The 20,810-nt window shown below is 43.3% G+C and overlaps 1 protein-coding gene across 1 annotated transcript in view; it reads right to left on the bottom strand.

Moving 5' to 3' along the window:
• Nucleotides 1-20,810, bottom strand: part of usp43b (ubiquitin specific peptidase 43b) — an 81,298-nt gene that overhangs the window by 15,738 nt on the left and 44,750 nt on the right. Inside the window, exons 7-8 of the mRNA XM_030793787.1 lie at nt 12,964-13,129; nt 6,945-7,056 (exon numbers count right to left, since the gene is read on the bottom strand). Of these exons, the coding sequence (XP_030649647.1) occupies nt 6,945-7,056; nt 12,964-13,129 (278 nt within the window). The remainder of the gene's footprint in view (nt 1-6,944; nt 7,057-12,963; nt 13,130-20,810) is intronic.

Genomic DNA, 20,810 nt, shown 5'->3' with positions numbered 1-20,810 from the left:
ATTCCTTGGCTGATCTCATGTGAATATCAGATTATCAAATTCCAATTTGAATGCACCATCACCAATAAACCAAGGGTGGGGGTTGCTGAAACATAAATATTAATTATTAGCCAGCAACAAAGGTTTCATTCATGTGCAGCATATCGTATTTTATATTATTTACAAGTGTCTTCCATCCTCTGAATCATAGCCTTGAAGAGAAATTGTATTTCAAATGTCAAGGTTCTAGGTGGCTATAATTCTGAGTGTATCTGTATTCTATAGAATAAAATAATGACTTACAGATGCAAAAATGTCTGACCTAAAGTTCTGATGCAATTACAAAACACCACATATCAGATTTCATACTCAGTTTCTTAGCACGATTGCCTGGAAAGCCGTCACGTGAGAGGAGATGCATAAACGCAGACATAGGATCCATATTTTAACATCCTGATCATTTCAGGAAATGAATTAAGATGAGATAGCCTAGACTGATTACAACTACTAATACATACACTAATACTGTGCCACGAAACGATCAAATGATCGTACATTATAGGACTTTTGACATTATTGATCGTATATCGTACAGAGGGCAAAATTATCGTACAAATACGATAAATATCGTACATCTGGCAACACCGAAGTACTAACCTCAACACGTGTTGAACCTGTGCTGAGAATCAAAATGAGAATCTTTTTCGGCAAAAAAAAAAAAAAAACCCAAGGGAATTCTGTGCGCTTATAAAAGTGTCCTGCAACATTGTGGCAAGAACCTCGATCGTTCCGCCTTAGACGTGCATCAGTTTTTAAAGCCTTGCCCTGACAAAGAGATTAGAGAGACTGGGGCTTGTCAGTTGGGGGGGCAAGTGGGATGGCCAGTAATTTTAGGATGGCGGCCACGGCCTCCCCGGGCCACCCCTTGGGGGAGCCCTTGACACACACAAAGAGCGACATTTTCGAATTGTAATATACCTCTCAGCGAAGTGAATTCGCACTTTGCTCAGAGAACGCGAGACCTACAGATGTGCAGTCCACCACCAGAAGCTCCAGAACAGCCGATACTGAGCGGGGACGCTGAAGTAAGACGAGATTCACTATTAACAAAAAACTGTTTCACATGCGCATGTCTGTCTGTGTGTTAAAGGCATGTAAGTGTAGGCTGTTTCACCATGGACATTCGTCACTGAAAATCTGACTGATGTAACATCTCCCATACTAGTACACTGACAGTACTGCTTTAAAGAGGGGGGGGGGGGGGGGGGTGTGCATGTGTGTGTGTCTGACATAAGCATGATGGAAAGATTGCTCCACAGTTACTCATCGCTGACAGACACTGGATTACAATGAATTGCATACACCAGTGTGTGTGTGAGTGTGTGTGTGTAAGTGCAATGTTAAAAATGTTTCAGTGTTTCTTATCTGTCCATTCTTTCTCTCTGCTATATATTCAATAACTTGATTAGATTGCCTTGGCCCAAGAATAAAAATGATTTGAACTGAAAGTCTGGTCTAGTTCAGAATAACTCAGATAAATCAATGCTTAATCATTGTACCATAGTCCACTTCTGGACTTTAGGGAGGAAATTACACTATGAAGCTGATCAAACTTGTCTATGATTCACTACCAAGGTATGAAATGTCTGGGTTTGAAGCACGCACATTTGTGGGCTGCCTGGTATCCCTTCACAAAACAGAGAAAAAAACCTTTCCTTTATTGTTTTTTTTTTCAGTGCCTAAGCATACGAAGTAGGATCGTCACAGTTCTTGGAGGAACGGTGCCCTCTACTGGCATTTTTTAGTTATTGCATTTTCCAAAAGATTCGTATTTCCAATAGGTTGAATATGACTCGTATGATTAAATTGGATTATCTGATTGTAGATACCCAAGAGCTGCGATGAAAAGAAAACTTCTAATATTTGCTTTCCTTTGCAGTATGTTTACTATAGGCTACTAAGTTTTGTGAGGGATTCTATCCACTTTTGAGGTGAAAAGCAGCCCTGTCGAAATGAAATCGATTTTCTCTCTCCTCAGTTAATGTTAAACGCTGGGTAAACGGCTGTGCACATTCAAACAGTGAGCGTGAGTCATACATTCACGAGAGACGAAAACAGACAGAGCTTCCTGGAAAAAAAGAAGCAAAACACATTAAAAAAAAAAAAAATGCGCCAAATTGCCGTGGCATGATTGCATGAATAGGCGCGATATTGCCTCATATTCTCATATTGCCAGACCGTAAATCTCCAGACAAAGGGGTTGGGGCATCGAGTTCATTATTTAAGCCATTTAAAAACTGAAATAGCCCAAATATTTGGGAAAAATGTCTTGAAACCATCAGAATGAAAAAAAAAACTGTAGTATTAACGCCTAACCGTTGTGGTTTCCAACTGAGTTTCAAGCGAACACACTGGCAACTTGCGCACTTTACAACCGCACGGGGCCCTCAATAACCGATGCTCACTGCTAGCTATTCCCGAAACAGCCAGAAGGGAGAGTTATTTGGCAATGAATCAAGACACCGACCGAAAGTCAGCTTAAATTGTGAACTGGGAATTACGACTGAGCTGCGGCGCCTCACGCGTAACCTAGTGCTTCTACCTGAAGGGAATCTAAAAAGTGATATAGCTGCAACAGATAAATTTGCCTTAAATAGTTTAACCACAAAACCACATAATCCGACCTCAGGAGAGTTTATGAGGCATGCAGAGATGATGTGTCCATATTAGGTTCTGTTATGGTCAGAAAAAGTTCCATCTTGATCTCTCTGGATAAAGGGTGACTTACTGGGCAGAAGTGCCCATAACTATCGCGTCGCTGGGAATGCCTTAAACGGCCTGACGACTCGTACTCACTTTTTCTTTGAGATAGTCATCATTAAACACATTTCTGTGAAAGTTTCTCATCATCTAGGAGTCCTTGTCCCAGAGCCAAAGCAAACGAGTTCGAAAACACACGTAAAGATAAAGTAATATTAATAGCATAATTTATAAACCCCTTCTTTTGTAAATAATATTCAAAACACTGTCCAAAACTAATGCATTCTGCTTCTTACAAATTTCACTTCTTCAAAACTGCTTCTCTGGCACACAAAATCTTCACTCAGAACGTATTTTTAGGTTTAAGTTTAAAAAATATTTTTAAAAGAACAACTTTGCGAAAACGTCTATATCCAGGCCCCTAAACGGGTCCTAAACTGAGGTGTATTATGATGTTGCTAAGAGATTCTCTGATTGGTCAGAATGTCAAACAGGATCCAGCGATTGGTTGACCAGTTCTGTGGCCTTTTCTCCACTAACTGAGGATAATTACTCCTAAGAGAATTCTCTAGACTTGCATTTTCTGTCTCTTCTTGCTGCCTGATGACAGCACTCACGATGTGTGCACACTGGGGTATTACTAGACGGTTCTGCAAGGGATTACACAGGCCTCCTCCACTCAAGTAAATGAGCCCCGTTTGTGGAAAAAAGCATTAATGTTGAGTTGTCTGTCACCTGCAGGTTCACTGTTGGTTTAAGCTCCATTTTCAAGAGAACGTGATGGATGTGTGTGTGTGATCACAGAGACCACCCATATAAATAAGATATGAAATACACACACACACACACACACACACACACACACACACAGACAAAAAATATGTGGGATTGACCCACAAGCAGAATCGATTCACACACATGCACCTACCACACACACACACACTCACACACACAAACTCACGTTATCTGTTTACAGTTGAAAAAAAAAAAAAAAAATCAACACCCTGTATTCTCACAGAACTGTGAAACAGAGGTAGCACAGATAAACACAGTCAAGAAAATGTTCACACCAAAAGTCCAAACTTGAAACATGAAAAATTAATGCCTGAACTCTTCTGTTCAACGCGCTATCTACGCAGACCACATTACGGCAAGAGCACAGCAAGGGGATGAGGGTTCAGGGGATTCACTTCACCTGAAGATCTTCCACCAGTCACTAATAAATTGTCAGTCTGACTCTCACCTGCCCAGCGACTTGCTCTGTTTGGTCTAGAAACAGAGGTCAGGATTTTAACTGCCAGGTAGAAAGCATAGTCAACTTTTATTTGCAATTCAACCCAATACATTAGAGTATCCCAACGTCCACATAGATGCCCGTCACTCAATTTCCTTTGGGGGGGGGGGGGGGGGGGGGGGGGGGGGGGGGGGGGGGGGGGGGGGGGGGGGGGTTTAAAGAATTAATTGTTAAAGACCACCCCTGGTCTTCTGCCTCATGTATCCTTCAGTTCTACAACATACCCTCACGACCTTGAAACTTTCCCTGTTCCACACAAAGGCCACTGCCGGTGCAATGTGTGAGTAACTCAACCAGACCAGGTCTCCTCACAGGACTGAAGTGTTTTCTCCAGATTAACGCGAGCAGACGCTGCTCTCTGACAGGTGTCGAAATCAGCGTTATCATCGGTGCGTTACCTCTTCAGCAGGACACAGGACGCCCGGCCGGCGCGGCCGTGGTGCACTACCACCGCACAACTGCACGGAACATTCTAGTACAAATTACTCCACTCTTTTTTTTTTTCCTTTAGCCATAGCATGTACTCTGTAAGCTAAACATTTACGATCTGATCTGTAGAAAGGAACCTTCTTAAAGAAGACTGATATTAACGCTGCCAGTACGTGTGCAATGGTGTAGACAGTAAGGTGAAGAGAGAGAGAGAGAGAGAGCGAGAGAGAGAGAGAGAGAGAGAGAGAGAGAGAGAGAAAGAGAAAGAGAGAGAGAGACAGAGACATAATCTGACAGAAGAGCTGGAGAAATGACACCACAGGGTAATTTTCCCCTATCGGATTTCTATATGTGAGTCCTTTCCGACATATTAATATTAGTCGTAATCCAAATATAGTGGCCCAGCCCTGGGAAGAATATCCCTCCGCGTGTCTGTGAGGTCATAAAGGTTAATGATATGCGTAAGAGCCCTCTCAAAGGGAGAGTGAGGCTTTCATCACGGTCTCTGTCTATTACTCGCAGAACAGAGTGTGAAATTAAAATCACCAAACAGCACTATAGACACCATCGCAAGGATGTTCTTATAGGGTCTTAGCTAGCTTCTCAAGAAAACAAATAAATAAATAAACACTCCTGACACAGAGTAGAAGTGTATACATTAAATGTGCATGACTAAAGTTATCGACCATGAGGCAAACCTTGTACGGTCTGCCTGATGCTATCTCTTATTCTTGGTCAATTCTGACCTGAAGGCAGATGCTGATTTGAGGTGAGGGTGAAGGGGTGTGTGTGTGTGTGTATAGGAGAGAGAAAGTGTGCACACGTACACTCCATATAAACATTTAGCAATGTGGTTATAAAGACGCATACAGATGGGCAGAAGGCTGAACAGATGACAGAACACATGAAGGGAAAAAAAAAAAAAAAGCGGTCGGTGTCTTTTCTCTCCGCGCTAATACGCCGAACCTGTACTCGTAATGGTGTTGCTTTAACCGTAAGGGAAGAGGAGCCGGCGGATGACAGGTGACTGATGTGGCTAAGTGTGCCTGTCACCTGCTGACGTCACCCAGGGGTCTGTGAGAAGAGTTCTCCGTGGTGACTCCGCTCTCCGTGTGCTGATGAAATACTCCAGGATTTAATTAAACGGACGACGGGGGGGTGGGGGGGCTGCAGAACAGGAGGCAGCGATGGGGGCAAACATCAAGAGGGAATAATCAACAGGCACCGAGTCTTTACACGTCCCCTCAATAGAATCACTTCATGTTTCTCTCTCTTTCTTTTTCCTCATCATTCTCCTTTTCTCTACATGTCCTCCCCTTCCCCTCCTCCTCCCCCTCTCTCTCTCTCTCTCTCTCTCTCTCTCTCTGCGTGCATGTCTTCCGTTTCGCCTTTTTTTCTACATTGATACCTTGACTCTGTCAGACAACTTTCTCCCCCGATTCCCTATTCATTTTCCATTTACACAATTATACAACACACACACACACGCACACGCACGCACACTGGCATGCACACACATACATGAGCACGCGCGAGCACACACACACACACACACACGCGCGCGCACACACATACGCACACACACACACGCACGCACACAGCCATGCACACACATACACGCGCACACACATGTGCACACACACATACGCGCGTACACACACACACACGCACACACACATACGCATACGCACACACACACATACACACGCACACACACACGCACGCACACAAACAAACACACGCACTCACACACACGCACACAAACACACACACACATGTGCACACACACATAAGCACAAACACACACACGCATGCGCACACACACACGCGCACACACACGCACACACACGCACACACACACACACACGCACATGCACCCACACACACACACACACACACACATACACATGCGCGCGTATACACACACACACACACACACACACACACACCATCCCATGTCAAACGATCATGATCATCTGGCCATTTCCTTATGTCAAGCCTGAGGCATGGACACCATTAATTCAAAACCACCTCATCCAGCCAGCAAAAGGACAAACAAGTGGCGTGCTAATTAGAATGCTGTTTGGTGTGTGTGTGTGTGCGTATGTGTGTGTGTGCGTGTGTGTGATGAACTATTTGCTATTCAACGCCACACCGCGTGGCAATCAGCCAACGCAGGAACGCGGGAGCGTCGCAGGAGTAAATAATTGATTTGACAGCCTCACACAGCTGGGCGCGTTTTCTCGCCGGGCAGTCGCTCCCTCCGTGTTTACCCCACATCTCGTTTCTGTGTTGACGACAACAACCGCGATAACCGCCGACGCTAACTAGGGTCAGGTGGACTGCTGCTGGTGGGCATGAGGTGATCCATTAACCCCCCCCCGCCCACCCTCCTTGGCGCCACGCGGTAACAGAGCTGGACGTGGGGGGAGCTGCACCTGTCGGTGGGGTGTGAGGTGTGAGGGGGGGGGGGGGAGGGTACCTGTGCTTGAGCCCCGTTGATCATCAGGTAGTAGAGTTTACTGAGGATGCTCTGCTGAAGCTGGTCCCAGGACACACACCTGTCCTCCCTCATCAGGAACGGAGGGCCGAACCTGCAGAGGGAGACAAAGATGGACTTTTTGTTGGTGTACATGTGAAAGACGGGGTGGGAGGGAGGGAAAGAGAGAGAAAGAAAGGGGGAGAGAGAGAACTGTGTGTGTGTATGTGTGTGAGTACATGCACATGTTCATGTAATATAAATGACTGATATTTTTGTATTTGAAGCTTTTTTAGAGCATGTTAAAACACACACACACACACACACACACACACACAACACAGAAAACAGAGCGAGAACAGTCAAGAAAAAGAACCCCATAGGCTTTCAGTCTTATGAGATTCACTAACAAACACATTTCCATTCACAGTATAACCATGAGAATACCAAAGGTACATTTAATGGATCAGTGGTGATACCATTCTCTGCTGTGTTAAGTAATATCCCAGGACACTGATGACAAACTTTCCTAGGGGACATTTTGGGTTTCCAGCAAACATTCTTTAAAAAAACATTACATACTCTATGCCCAGCTTCCTAATGGACCTGACCAAATTAATAAAGACTAAACAAAACAAATAAAGAGGAGGAGGAGGAGGAGGAGGAGAGAGAGAGAGAGGGAGCAGCCGTGCGGCGTGTGCAATAAAACAATTAATTGCGTTGAGGATTGGAGAGGAGCCGAAACAATCTCCAGCGTTTTCCCTAAACGGAACTTGGACGGCGACACTAAACAGCTCTTCTCTTGGTCTTCTGCACTAAAGGCTTTGATGTTTTCTTGCCGTGTGTGTATTTGTTTGTTCAAGCTCTCGCCCCAGGTAAAAACCGAGAAATGTTTCTGGAAATTACAGCATCGGTGTCTCTCTCTCTCTCTCTCTCTCCTTCTCTCTCTCTCTCTCTCTCTCTCCCCCTCTCTCTCTCTCTCTCTCTCTCTCTCTCTCTCTCTCTCTCTCTCCCTCTCTCTCTCTCTCTCTCTCTCTCCCTCTCTCCCTCTCTCTCTCTCTCTCTCTTTTTTTCAGTGGGTTCGACTCAGGGGCAGACGGCACGTGTGCAGAGACGTTCATTTGAATCCGCAAAAAAAACCAAACAAAAAACAAAAGCAAAAAAAAAACCCCAAACCGGTTGCTGTCCCTGACGTTTGTGTCCTCTCCAAACTGCTGAGGGACAGGACACGATTTCAGTAAACGGCAGACAGTGCAGCTTCATACAGGGTCTTCACCTAGATGCACCAGTTCACGGTTAATCAACACATACTCATTATCACAACGAAAAAAAACAAAAAAACAATCTGATTGACGGGTTGTCTCTTCTCAATCTAAAGGGGTAGAGAGAATGTTTGTTGGATGACGGACGGTGTTCGAGGGGACCGGAATATTCCGTGCCAGTTGTGGGGTCAAGGCTTGTGGCAAATAGAGGGTTTGCTGACTGGATGATAGTTTGAATCAGGTGTATCAAAATTTGGATGGTATGGATACCAGATACGTAGATTGTGAAACGTCAACCTAATAGGAAGAGCCAACCAACTCAATGGGGCAATTTGGACAGAGGAGTGAGTGAGATAGAGAGAGAGAGAGAGAGAGAGCGCACTATCAAAGAATATGGATTATTTTTCTATGATGTAAACAGAAATCAGTCAATTCAGCTACTTCAAAGAGAAACAGACTACTGAAGAGAGCTTTTTGGGGTAATTGAGACATGTTTTTCACTGTAGATGACAGTTTTCAGTGACAATACAGAAAAAGGATTTGACGCGTTTTTCTGTCTCTCTTGGTTTATCCACGACGCTCTAGGGAGTTGTCCTGTTTACTGTCTCTGACAGGCCTTTGATATTACAGCTTAAACAAGGAGCTAATTCTCTCTAATGACTGGCTTTTACGACTGATGTCTCTCTCTCTCTCTCTCCCTTTTTTTTTTTTAAACGAAATAGTGATTTCGATAATCATGTTTTGAATCATTTAGAACATCTGCACTGCGGGTTTCATAGCTTTTCCCCGAATGGAATTTGTTCAGACCTATGTATGAGTTCGGCCAGAAACAGATGTCAATATAGAACAGCACAGTACAAAACACACACACACACACACACACACACACACACACACAAACACATAAACACATTCCTCCTGTTTTAGACCTTCAGACTGTGTGCAGTACTGGGCAAACACATCTCCCCTTATAGAAGAAATCTGAGCAACTGAGCGTGTTCTCCTGAGTCAAACTATACCACCCAAAACCTAAGAGGAACAGAAAGAACCAGAAGACAAGCATTCCTAATGAATCTCTGACGCTTCTAAACTGCTATTGTGGGTGTAGTTGGGCTGGTTATGTCACTCTGTTTAGTTCAGTGAGCCCCATAGACAGGAGGCACAGTTACAGCACAGGAGTCCTTGGACCATGAATGTGGTTATCACAGATTCAATTCAAAGGTATCAAAGGGGCTTGATTTAGGTTCAGCCCAGTTCAGACGCACTGAGACAGAATTCCAACCGCGCTAAACAAGTGTTCTCAGTCAGAGAGAAAGAAAGAGAGAGAGAGAGAGAGAGAGAGAGAGAGAGGGGATAGGGTTTCAGATTTTTCCTGAAGTCTGAGAAGCTGTCAAACCAAAAGCAAATAAAGAACTCAGCCCCCCCCCTCCCTGTTTGTGCCTCTTTCTAAGAAATCCCAACACCCCCCTGACACATTCTCCAGAAACGTTATCTCAGAAAGAGAGAGAGAGAGAGAGAGAGAGAGAGAGAGAAGTGATAAGATCACGCAATGAAAACTGAGTCACTTTTTTCCAGTGTCTCATCTTCTCATCTGGCCGTTCCGTGGGGCGAAGAGAAATGGAGAATGCATTGCTTTGAATCACGTTTGATTTGTCTGTGGCAAACTCAGGGGCCACATAACGATGATATCGGTAAAAATGAAATATCCTCTCGGCTCCAATCCCCAAGCACTCATAAAGGAGCAAATAACTCCAAATGAATCTAAATGAGTTTGAGCCGCCGCACCGAGAGACTTTCATATTCAGGAGCCGTCTAAAACTTTTAATATCTCTATACATCTTTTATTCGTTTCTTCTTTTTTTTTCCTGTTGGTTTTCATGATCATCTCATTACCTTGCAGCGTGGGAGAAGGTGTGTAACGGTACATTACGAAGAGAAAAAGGCAACTGGAAACGCGTCGTTTGTCCTGTGTTTGAAACAGAGTACAATTTAGGGACATTTTTATATAAACTATATTTACTTGGCGCATTTTTTCACGTAATGGTATCGATAGTGTTTCGCTGGGTCAAAGTATAGGCCTGTAAATCTGTAGCTCGTACTTACGACAGCTCTTAAAAATGACGCCATGGCTTGAACGACTCTTTATATTAATCCACATAACCTACTATCTGTCAACTGACAGGAAACCATTTCGAGGAACGCGCTCTTCTTTTTAATCGTTAAATTACAATCTCGCCTAATAGGAAACGTGACCAGGTAACGTTCCTTTGTAGCTATATTTAACTAATTCCACGAAATTCACTGAATTTTGTCACCTGTTTCATTTCAGCGTTAGCGTGTTTGATAGGCATTTAAATAGACCCGCTGTTCCACTTTATAAATATGATAATACAGTTGAAGGTGGTCGATCGCACAATAATTGGCACTTCGTGATTTCAGTGCCAGAAGGTGTAAATGAACGAGTCGTGACAAGTCAATAATCTTAATAACAAATATCTATTCGCGTCTTATTACTTCAACATGAGCGCCGCAGTAGAAACCGTAAGAGTGAATGAATCTTCTCTGGAGATGGTATCGGCAAAGTGCTGAGCTGAATTTTTTCTCTTTAACAAGATGTAAATGGAGTTCAAGCAGCCCAGCTAAAGACAGAGAATCCATGATTGTAATAAAAGTGCGAAAGACAGCGAAACACTTAACTGATTCAGGAGCGAAGGGAATTATTCCTGAATTGTGCTCGGAATGGACATGTACTACAATGGGGTGCAATTATGCAAAGTCATATAACTTCAAAATTTCTCTACAAAGTCATTTTGTGTGTGTGTGTGTGTGTGTGTGTGTGTGTGTGTGTGTGTGAGAGAGAGAGAGAGAGAAAGAGTTGGATGAAGTGCAAACAGATGAAATCAGATTAATAGGAAGAAATTGCTAGAAGAGGGTGCATCTGGGTTCTGATGAGGGCAGCTCATTTCTCCATCCAAAGCAAAGAGGATTATGGGTATTTTAACTCTGAGTACGTGGGCCCTGCCATTGCATGAGGACTGGAAACAGCTGCCGTTTAATGACAAGCACAAAGCTAAACTCTACCAGGTCTGTAAGTCTGAGGTGTCCGTACGATCATTTCCATCCCGGCGCCCTCAAAAACGACCGCCTTCCTTCATTTCCACCTGTCCTTTGCTTTGTTGCTAAAATTCGAACGAGACTGAATCCTAAGCAATATGTCAGGGTTACGTGGGGTCATCAGCGTTTCCCTTCGACCGTCGTCTCACATCTGTGGTTAAAGGTGCGAGGGGAAAAAAAAAGAGAAAGCATTTACACAAAAAGGCACAGCCTTTTCTTGAACGTTTTCACCCTCGTATTTCAGCCTTAAAATAGCTCCGTTAACAGGAGTGTTAATGCATCTTGTCGAGTGACTGAGTCACTTTTTCCAGGTCTTAGCGTCTCCTCTCCACCCGTTCCGTCGCGCGGAGAAACAGAGAATTACATCTGAGTCATGTCTGATTTGCGCGAAGCAAATTCTGCAGCGTTTAAACACAATGTTTTCGTTTTTTTTTTTTTTTTTTTTTTACCTTAGTATTTTTAATCTTAAAACAACCATATTAACGAGAGTTCAATACATCCTGTAAAGAGCCACAGCTAAGTCACAAACCTTCAACAATCAGCATCCTTTCGCAGAAACAACAGGAGAGTAAGAAGCCAAGACTGGGCTAGTTAAAATCTTTTGGCGCTTTACGGTTTCACCCCATCACAACCCCTGTGAAACTTGGCTTGACGGATATTTTTAGGTAAGAACACGTATACCTTTCCCTTAAGAATTGTGAGACTGGGCAATCGGTCAATTTACTCAAGAAAAACCCCCCAAAAAACGAAAAAAAAAAAAAAAGGATCTGGCCAAGGACTGTCACACAACAAATTACAAATGTCAACGAATTCTCACATGGTTCTAGAAATCTCCATGCATTGCTGGCTGTGTAGGCTGGAATCGCACTTGATAGAAGTGATTTCTACACCTCCATGCGTTTTCGCATGGCTTTTTCTCCATACTCTAGCTCCATCTCAGCAATGCCATTCTCAGCGTTCAATCCCAGGTGGTCATCGGCTAATGGGCCAATCAAAATGCAGCCGCGGCTGCCTGCGAGACGTCTTCATGCTCTCCACATCGGTGACAGTAAAATCTACTTACGGGGGACATTCAGGAAACTAAAGACCTGAGAACCAGATTGGATTTCTTCTGGAGGATTATTGATCACTGCAGGTCACTGTCAGTATGATACATCTGTCTGGGAGATTACTCCTCTCTGTCAAACGTCTCACTGTCACTCAAATTCCTGAGAGAAAAAGTTCAGGTTGGAGAAAAAGTTGTTTGTCCTGGTAAGTGATTTGTGACTGAGTCAGGGACCATCTTTGGATCAGAAAATTTTGATCAGAGAAGTGGAATTTGGTGGGGGTCACTTAAGGTCAGGAGGTATTGAGCTGTTTTTTGTGACTATTCCCATTGCTGATGAACATGCCTAAAGAATGATGCATAGACACTAGGTATTTAGACACACACACACACACACACACACACACACACAAGCACACATCAAGAGAAGGATCTTCACTGACGTGCCATGGTTCAGAAACTGCGATGAAAGCACACCCGATGTAGGTAACCACCGACACTCGCACCAAGCTTCAACATGCTTGAATGGACACATGCACACTCGAGCGTGCACACAACCAGATGCTGTACTGGTACAAATCCAGTTGGCCCGGTTTCTCACCTCACTGCCTGCTGGCCTGATCCAGCTGCGTTACACACCAGCAGAAGGATCTTCACCGACATGCCGTGGTTGAGGAACTCTGAGGACAGCGCACCTGACGCAGGTAACCTCTGACCCTCTGGTCCGGAGGAGGAGTATGGAGAGGAAGGGAGACTGTGGTGATATCCTGAGAGAGAGAGAGAGAGAAAGAGAGAGAGAGAGAGAGAAACTGTTAGCAGCGTTATGCTCTGAGATGAGAGAAACAGATGGAGAGGAGCAGACGGAGTGAAATGGAGGAATTTCACCACACTCACACACACACGCACACACACACACACACTCACACTCACACACACACGCTCACACACACACACACGCGCGAACACTCACACACAAACACACGCGCACACACACACATACACACGCACGCACACACACACGAACACACACACATACACACGCACACACACAAACACAGACACACACACACAAACACACACACACACACATTCACACACACACGCACACGCACACACACACACGCACACGCACACATACACACACGCACACACACGCGAACACACACATACACACACACTCACACACACACACACACGCACACACACACACACGCACACACACACACACACACACTCACACACGCACGCACACACACGCGAACACACATACACACGCGAACACACACACACATACACACGCACACACACACACACACACATACACACGCGAACGCACACACACATACACACACACACCCGCACACACACACACACACACGTTTACTCAGCAGGGCATCTTATCCAAAATCACCCATCAAACACTCACTTACCTACTAGGGTGTTGCTATCTGATAGATTCTCATCTTCACACACACACACACACACACACACTCACACACTTTTTCTGGTAGGATTCCAAGGCCTTTGGAAGATTTTTCCCATTAAAGCGTGACAGAGCAAAACAGTTTGAGACAGTGTTGTTGTGAGAAAGTAACATCAATGGCAAACTGGACTGGAAGCACTAAATTTCAGTTTCATACAGCTGAACTCTGATCAGCTACCTAAACCACATGCCTTATCTCAAACTTTGTGTTTCTAAACATTATTACTGATGTAAGGTCAGTATTGCAAGGCTATGCCATTACACACAATAATGTGCATGTGACATAATAGCGTGACACAATGTGAATTCAGTCAACATTTAATCATTTCATTCAAACAATTAATCCCTAAACAACTTTGAATCACAACTGTGATGATGAAATTAATGTTTCTCCTCTACAGTAGAAACAAGTGGTGGGCAATCGACATTCTATTTATATCACACAGCCTTATCTGAACAGTAAGTAGTAGCCATTGTGGTTTCTATTTTGACAGGATAATATTAAAGTTGTCTTTTGATTGAGAAGTGTCCGTTTCAGCTAAGAATTACTTGAATAAGAGTCACCAAAGCACGCTGTTTGAATCCGGGCCAATGATTTACTAGCGTTTTGCTCCCACAGAGATCAATCACGCGCGGAATTAGATGCCTAAACACAGGCTGGCAGGTATTGATTTTCGGGGTGATGTCCTTCATCCGAAAAAAATCTCCGAGTTTCATTAAACGGCGTTGTTTACATTCCGGAGCGTAATTAATCACTGCCAAAGGCAAATGTCATGGCTGCTTGTCTCTCATTCGCACTCACAGAGCAAATACCGCGCCACTCACTGCGCTATTCAGTGCGCCTCAACTGTGTTAACAGTTGTGGATAAGGAGACTATTCACAGTCAATCAGAAATGCGTCATAAACGCAGAAAACGGTACAGTGAATTATGGAAATTTTCAATTAGCGGGATATCTTGTATCAACATTCATGCAGTAGGCTGCTGCTTTCCTCATCTACGGAACCACCACGACCAAGAAATTTAGTAATTTGACGTTTAAAATCGACTAGACCAACCGTTACACTGACGCCTGAGTACGTTGCAATTACCAAGACGCCTACGAACGACTGTGTAACTCGTGCGCGTCTCCTCCAGAAACAGAAAAAAAAAAAAAATCTGTGCATAGTAACTTTGACCGCAAGCCGATACTTCTTTATTTCTTTTGATTTCTTTTGATACTGTGAATTCAGCGATAGCCTAATCTTGCCCGGATCCTCAAGGCTGTGAAACACTGGACCCCTGCTGTCTCTGGTAAGACACGAAGGCCAATTAGAACGGAGTAAAATATCCTGCCCTCCTCGTCTATTCGCGTTAGCCATATCAAAATGCTGATCAAACCGTCCTGGAACGCACACGCGAAGCACACAAAAAGTTGACGTTCATGCTGTGATTTATGTAAAAACCTCTTCGCTTTAATGAGCAGCGATGCGCGTCCACACAGGGACAGTGAAACGGAAAGGTCACCTCATGTGCCGTTTCAACACTGGATTTATCGTCTGTGTGCTTTTAAATCAGTGAGCCTGTTTTCTACCCCAGCTTCAGAAACTCTAGTGTTTTGATGGTATATCCGTCTCAAGGTCCTTACAGTAGTTTTTTAAATGACCACAGACTTGCTACTGTATAGCTGAGATTCCATTTTTAAAATGAAGGATGGACTGGGTATCAAAGTGACCCCACCCCCCTCATTTTTCATACATGTGTGTGCGAGTACGTGAACACACACACACACACACACACACACAAACATACTTCATTCTGCTATCTTCTGACACTGATTTGATTGACAACATAAAACTTTCCTCATAAGCTTAACCAGAAGACATTGTGGAGTCTTTGACATCTTAGTCTATTAATCCTTCCACTGTACGTCGTCCTACAGAGAGAGAGACTGAGAGACCGACCAACAGACTGACTGAGATGTCCTGAACTCTGTGAAATTCTTTAATTAAACACCTCAACCCCCTAAAGAGTCTGCAAACTCACACTTTTACAGTGTGCTGGTGAGACAGCACCGCAAGCTTCCTCAAAAAGACCCGTCAAGAAAGCAACTGTGTCAGGGAACAGGGAACGTGAAGAAAGGTGGATCTGGATCTGGTTCCTGATCCAGTTTAACCTCTCTGTGAGCTTTCAAGGTCGTTACAAACCCGGTCACTGTATTTCAAGCCAAATGAAAGATGGCTTTGGAAGTTTTTATTATTTTATTGTTATTGTTGTTGTAGTGGTCCTCCCTCTTCTCTTGCTTCTTCTTTTTTCTCTCATCTCAGAATAGTTTTTCTCTCTCTTTCCCTGGGCTATATCCATGTAAAACTTACTCTACAATGACGTAGTCGATCCTGTGCCGATATGTGTAGCCATCTACTGGAGAAGTGTAACGTCTGTTCATGACAATCAGGTGTGTAGGGGGCAAAGTCAGCCAGGTGATGGTAAAAAGGGTCCACTCTGGCCAAAGGCCAGACCAAAAACCTCTGCAAATGCAACTTTGCCTAAATCACGACAGGAAATGGAAGACTTTTACTGTATTGACATCACATCAAGTATCAATGGCCACTACCATAGAATTACAGTGTAATAGATAACGTAGGAGCAATAATGGAGAGGCAAAGGAGCTGGTGTTAGCCAGGCTCCGCTAAACTAGTGAAGTCAACAGATAACAAATGTGCAACGTTTTTGAACACAAGGTAAAAAAATTCCACAGTGAAGTACAAAGAAAGAGAAAAAAAACCCCCAGATCCTCTCCGGAACAAAAACAAAACTCAACCGCAACTGAATTCAAATGGCTTTTGTCACGCCTCTAATATCACAAAGCCGTTGCCGTGGCAACGAACTACGCCCATGCTTCCCCCCCCCCCAAACGTAAACATAGCTAAATTAACAGGAAGTCCGGAGGACAATTAATTAACCTAATTACCAGGATTTTGTACACAATTGTTACGTGTCTGAGTTATTATCCTTGCGATACAACGCCCGAGCTTTAATGAGAGAGAGCACAGAAGTAGATAAATACAGTGATGATATCTATTGTGGGCACAGCGGTTTAGAATGTGAAGCCACACTGTGAGAAATAAATGAGTTTCTTAGTTTATTGATAGTCCCTATGGAGCACAAGTGGGAAAACACACACAGTGTACACATGATTAGTGGCAGAAGTGAGGCATCAGTTTGTAATGCCAAGGCGTAATAACAGTTGAAGGATGAGATGGGTCGTCTATCACCAGAGGCACAGAGCTGCATACCCACAGTGACAGTGGTCCTACTGATCAACAAATATACACACACAAACACACACACACACACACAGAAAAAAAACAGACATACCCGCAATGACAGTGGTCCTACTGATCAACAAATATACACACACAAACACACACACACACACACACACACACAGACAGACAGACAGACATACCCGCAATGACAGTGGTCCTACTGATAAACAAACACACACACACACACACACACACACACACACAGACAGACAGACATACCCGCAATGACAGTGGTCCTAATGATAAACAAATACACACACACACACACACACACACACACACACAGAGACAGACAGACATACCCGCAATGACAGTGGTCCTACTGATAAACAAATACACACACACACACACACACACACAGAGACAGACAGACATACCCACAATGACAGTGGTCCTACTGATAAACAAACACACACACACACACACAGACATACATGCAGTGACAGTGGTCCTACTGATAAACAAATACACACACACACACACAGACACACACACAGACAGACAGACATACCTGCAATGACAGTGGTCCTTATGATAAACAAATACACACACAGAGAGACAGACAGACATACCCACAGTGACAGTGGTCCTACTGATAAACAAACACACACACACACACACACACACACAGAGACAGACAGACATACCCGCTATGACAGTGGTCCTTATGATAAACAAATACACACACACACACACACACACACAGAGACAGACAGACATACCCGCAATGACAGTGGTCCTACTGATAAACAAATACACACACAGAGACAGACAGACAGACATACCTGCAGTGACAGTGGTCCTACTGATAAACAAATACACAGACAGACAGACAGACAGATAGATAGATAGATAGATAGATAGATAGATAGATAGATAGATAGATAGATAGATAGAGAGAGAGAGAGAGAGAGAGAGATAGACTGATAGACTGACTGATTGAATGACTGAGTGATTCAAAGGTAGAAGGGGTATGCCTCAAGCTAGTTCACACGAGTAGTGACCTCAAAACAAATAACAAATGCATCTGAACAGTCGACAAAATATTATGCTAACTGAAATAATATCACCGACAGAGGAGGATGGTAGTCAGGCTGGTCGTTTTTGAACTATGTGTGTCTCTGAAATTTTACATTTTGGGTTACTGTTGTCTGACATTTGGGTTTAGGCCATCACTTAGCTTTAGTATATAAGATATGTTTTTCTCATATAGGAAGTGTTTTTGTTCTATTAATGGTAAAAGGCATACATAATATATATGGCTTTTCTTTGGTACTATGTCTAATTGATTAAACTCCCCCACTTTGGGTTTCTAGTCCATTCAAGTACAAGTACAAGTAATTTTATTATCTAAAACAATACAGATACAGACACAAAAAGTGGTCCAATACACACCTTAATCGATAGATAGATAGATAGATAGATAGATAGATAAATAGATAGATAGATAGATAGATAGATAGATAGATATAAGGACAGACAGACAGATAAAGAGTGAGAGACAGATGATGGATGTATAGACAGAGACAGATAAAGAGAGAGAAAAATAGAGTGACAGATGACAGAGGGCCAGTCATTCTTCACTGAGACTTGAGCAGTCACACACCCACACACACATACACACACACACAGTGTGTATACTTTATCTATAAAATCTAACCCTTGGTAGGGTGACGTGAGAGAACACCGTATTCCTGAGAGTGCTTGAGCTTGTGAATGACTGTGAACTGTTCCAGCTGCCGAGCTATTTCAGAATGAAAAGATCCAGGTCCAAGACAGAACAGAACATTCCTAAAACTAATCTATAAAAAGGACTCGGCGCGTGAAAGAAGTTCTTAGCCTCGCACAGAACCAATAACACAGACGTAGCCAGATCAAAGGATTGTATTATGGGCTGTGTCATCGGTGGGGTTATTGGTTTTCGCTAAGAGCGAGCAGACAACAGACATGTACTGAAGACCTGGAGATTCTGCACATCTGGTCCCTCAGGCCTGTTTTTTTTTTTTTATTAAATTGTGCTTTATTTATAATTATTTCATTTGACTACATTTTTACAAACATTCAGCTCGTGAAAGTCTCGGTAGAGACGCATAACAAATCTGTTTATACAAATACCTCTCTAAGATAGTGTGTAGGTGTGTGTGTGTGTGTGGGCGTGTGTGTATGTGGGTGTGTGTGAGAGACTGAGAGACTGAGAGAGAGAGAGAGAGAGAGAGAGAGAGACAGCAAACCGCCACACTAGTGTTTATCTGCAACCAAAGCCAAAAACAAACAAACCAAAAAAACAAAAAAGAAAAAACCAAAACCAAAAGGTGAGATAAATGATCTAAAAGAGTAACAAACCAAAACTTCCTCCTCTCACATGTTTCACACCGTTAAAAACTTATGACGCCAATACTGGATTTGGCAAATACTATAGCCCCGTTCACACGTGCACTGCAACCCTAAAATAATCGGGGTTCTAACCGGAGGGGCTGTATGTGTGAACAAAAAGGTCTGAATCAGTGGTCTTGGATATGTAAACTAGTTCTATGCCCCCCCCCCCTCCCACAAAGCCAAAAAAAAAAAAACCCTTATGGTATATGAGACACAGTCCTCTATGAAGAAATGAATGACTATTTTGTTTTTTATTGTGCTCCCAGCGAGCTGAGATTACACAGGAATAGGAATATGGAGATTGTTTCATCTCCGCTTCTCTCTGAACAAGCTTATTGCCTTCTGATGGTTACTACCGTTCAAAAACACGATTACGCTTTTATGCCGTTTTGGCAAATTTGATCACATTTGATGGGTTGTGAGTCTTTGAGGGCCCCGCTGAAAATGTTTCCAAAGGCAACGTTTTACATGTTTCACATCCTTTGAGCCTCAGTGTTCTTGTTTCCTGTGTGGTTAAAGCACTAATAATTATGCATTATTCCGTATTTTGTATGCCTGGCTTTTTTTTTATCTAAACCATATCAATTCTTATTAAGTCTCTATTCGCGCCATGTGGGTATGATAAAGGAAGATAAAGGTAAAAAAAAAAAAAAAGAAAAAAAAGAGAGTGATTTCGTCTTAAAGACGTCACGTCCCGCTATTGCAGAACGTAAATCTGTATCAGTAACATGAAAGTGAAGAAAGAGGAAAAATCCGTCAACCGTTCAGCGATGGCAAAACACGAGAAGGCCTTGTCTTCATTAACAGTGAGATTGTATCCGATACACCAGAGCATTGTATATAGCGGGTAGGAGGCCGCCCATGCACACGCTCGCTTTAGATAAGACCTATTCAAACCTGTGCATTGATCTCGTTCCAGAATGTTCTACCTTGAATATTGCCCTTTTGCAACTTCATTACCGGGGTTGACTCTCAGAGAGGCGTAACGACCGTTTCACGCGACGCCCATGCGCGAGCGCTGATGTTCCTCCTCACCGCTTAATACAAAAATCCATACTAACAGTAATGACTGACATGTTCCTTTTCTATCGCTTACAGTCCATTTACGGGCTCATTTAAAACTATTTTCGGCCACATTTCATTAGCAGTAACATTGCCTCTCTACGTGTCCCGAGCATGTCGAATCCACATCAGTGGTTATTGCAAGCGCCTGATACATTCGCGGTTTCTCTGAGGCATTTTAAAAATGCCAGAAATTATTCCTAGGTAATTAGGAGACAAT

The sequence above is a fragment of the Chanos chanos genome, chromosome 16 (assembly GCF_902362185.1).
Source record: "Chanos chanos chromosome 16, fChaCha1.1, whole genome shotgun sequence".
In the NCBI taxonomy this organism is placed as follows: domain Eukaryota; kingdom Metazoa; phylum Chordata; class Actinopteri; order Gonorynchiformes; family Chanidae; genus Chanos; species Chanos chanos.
The sequence above is the reverse complement of the archived record's forward strand: the minus strand, read 5'-3'. Positions and strand labels throughout refer to the sequence as shown.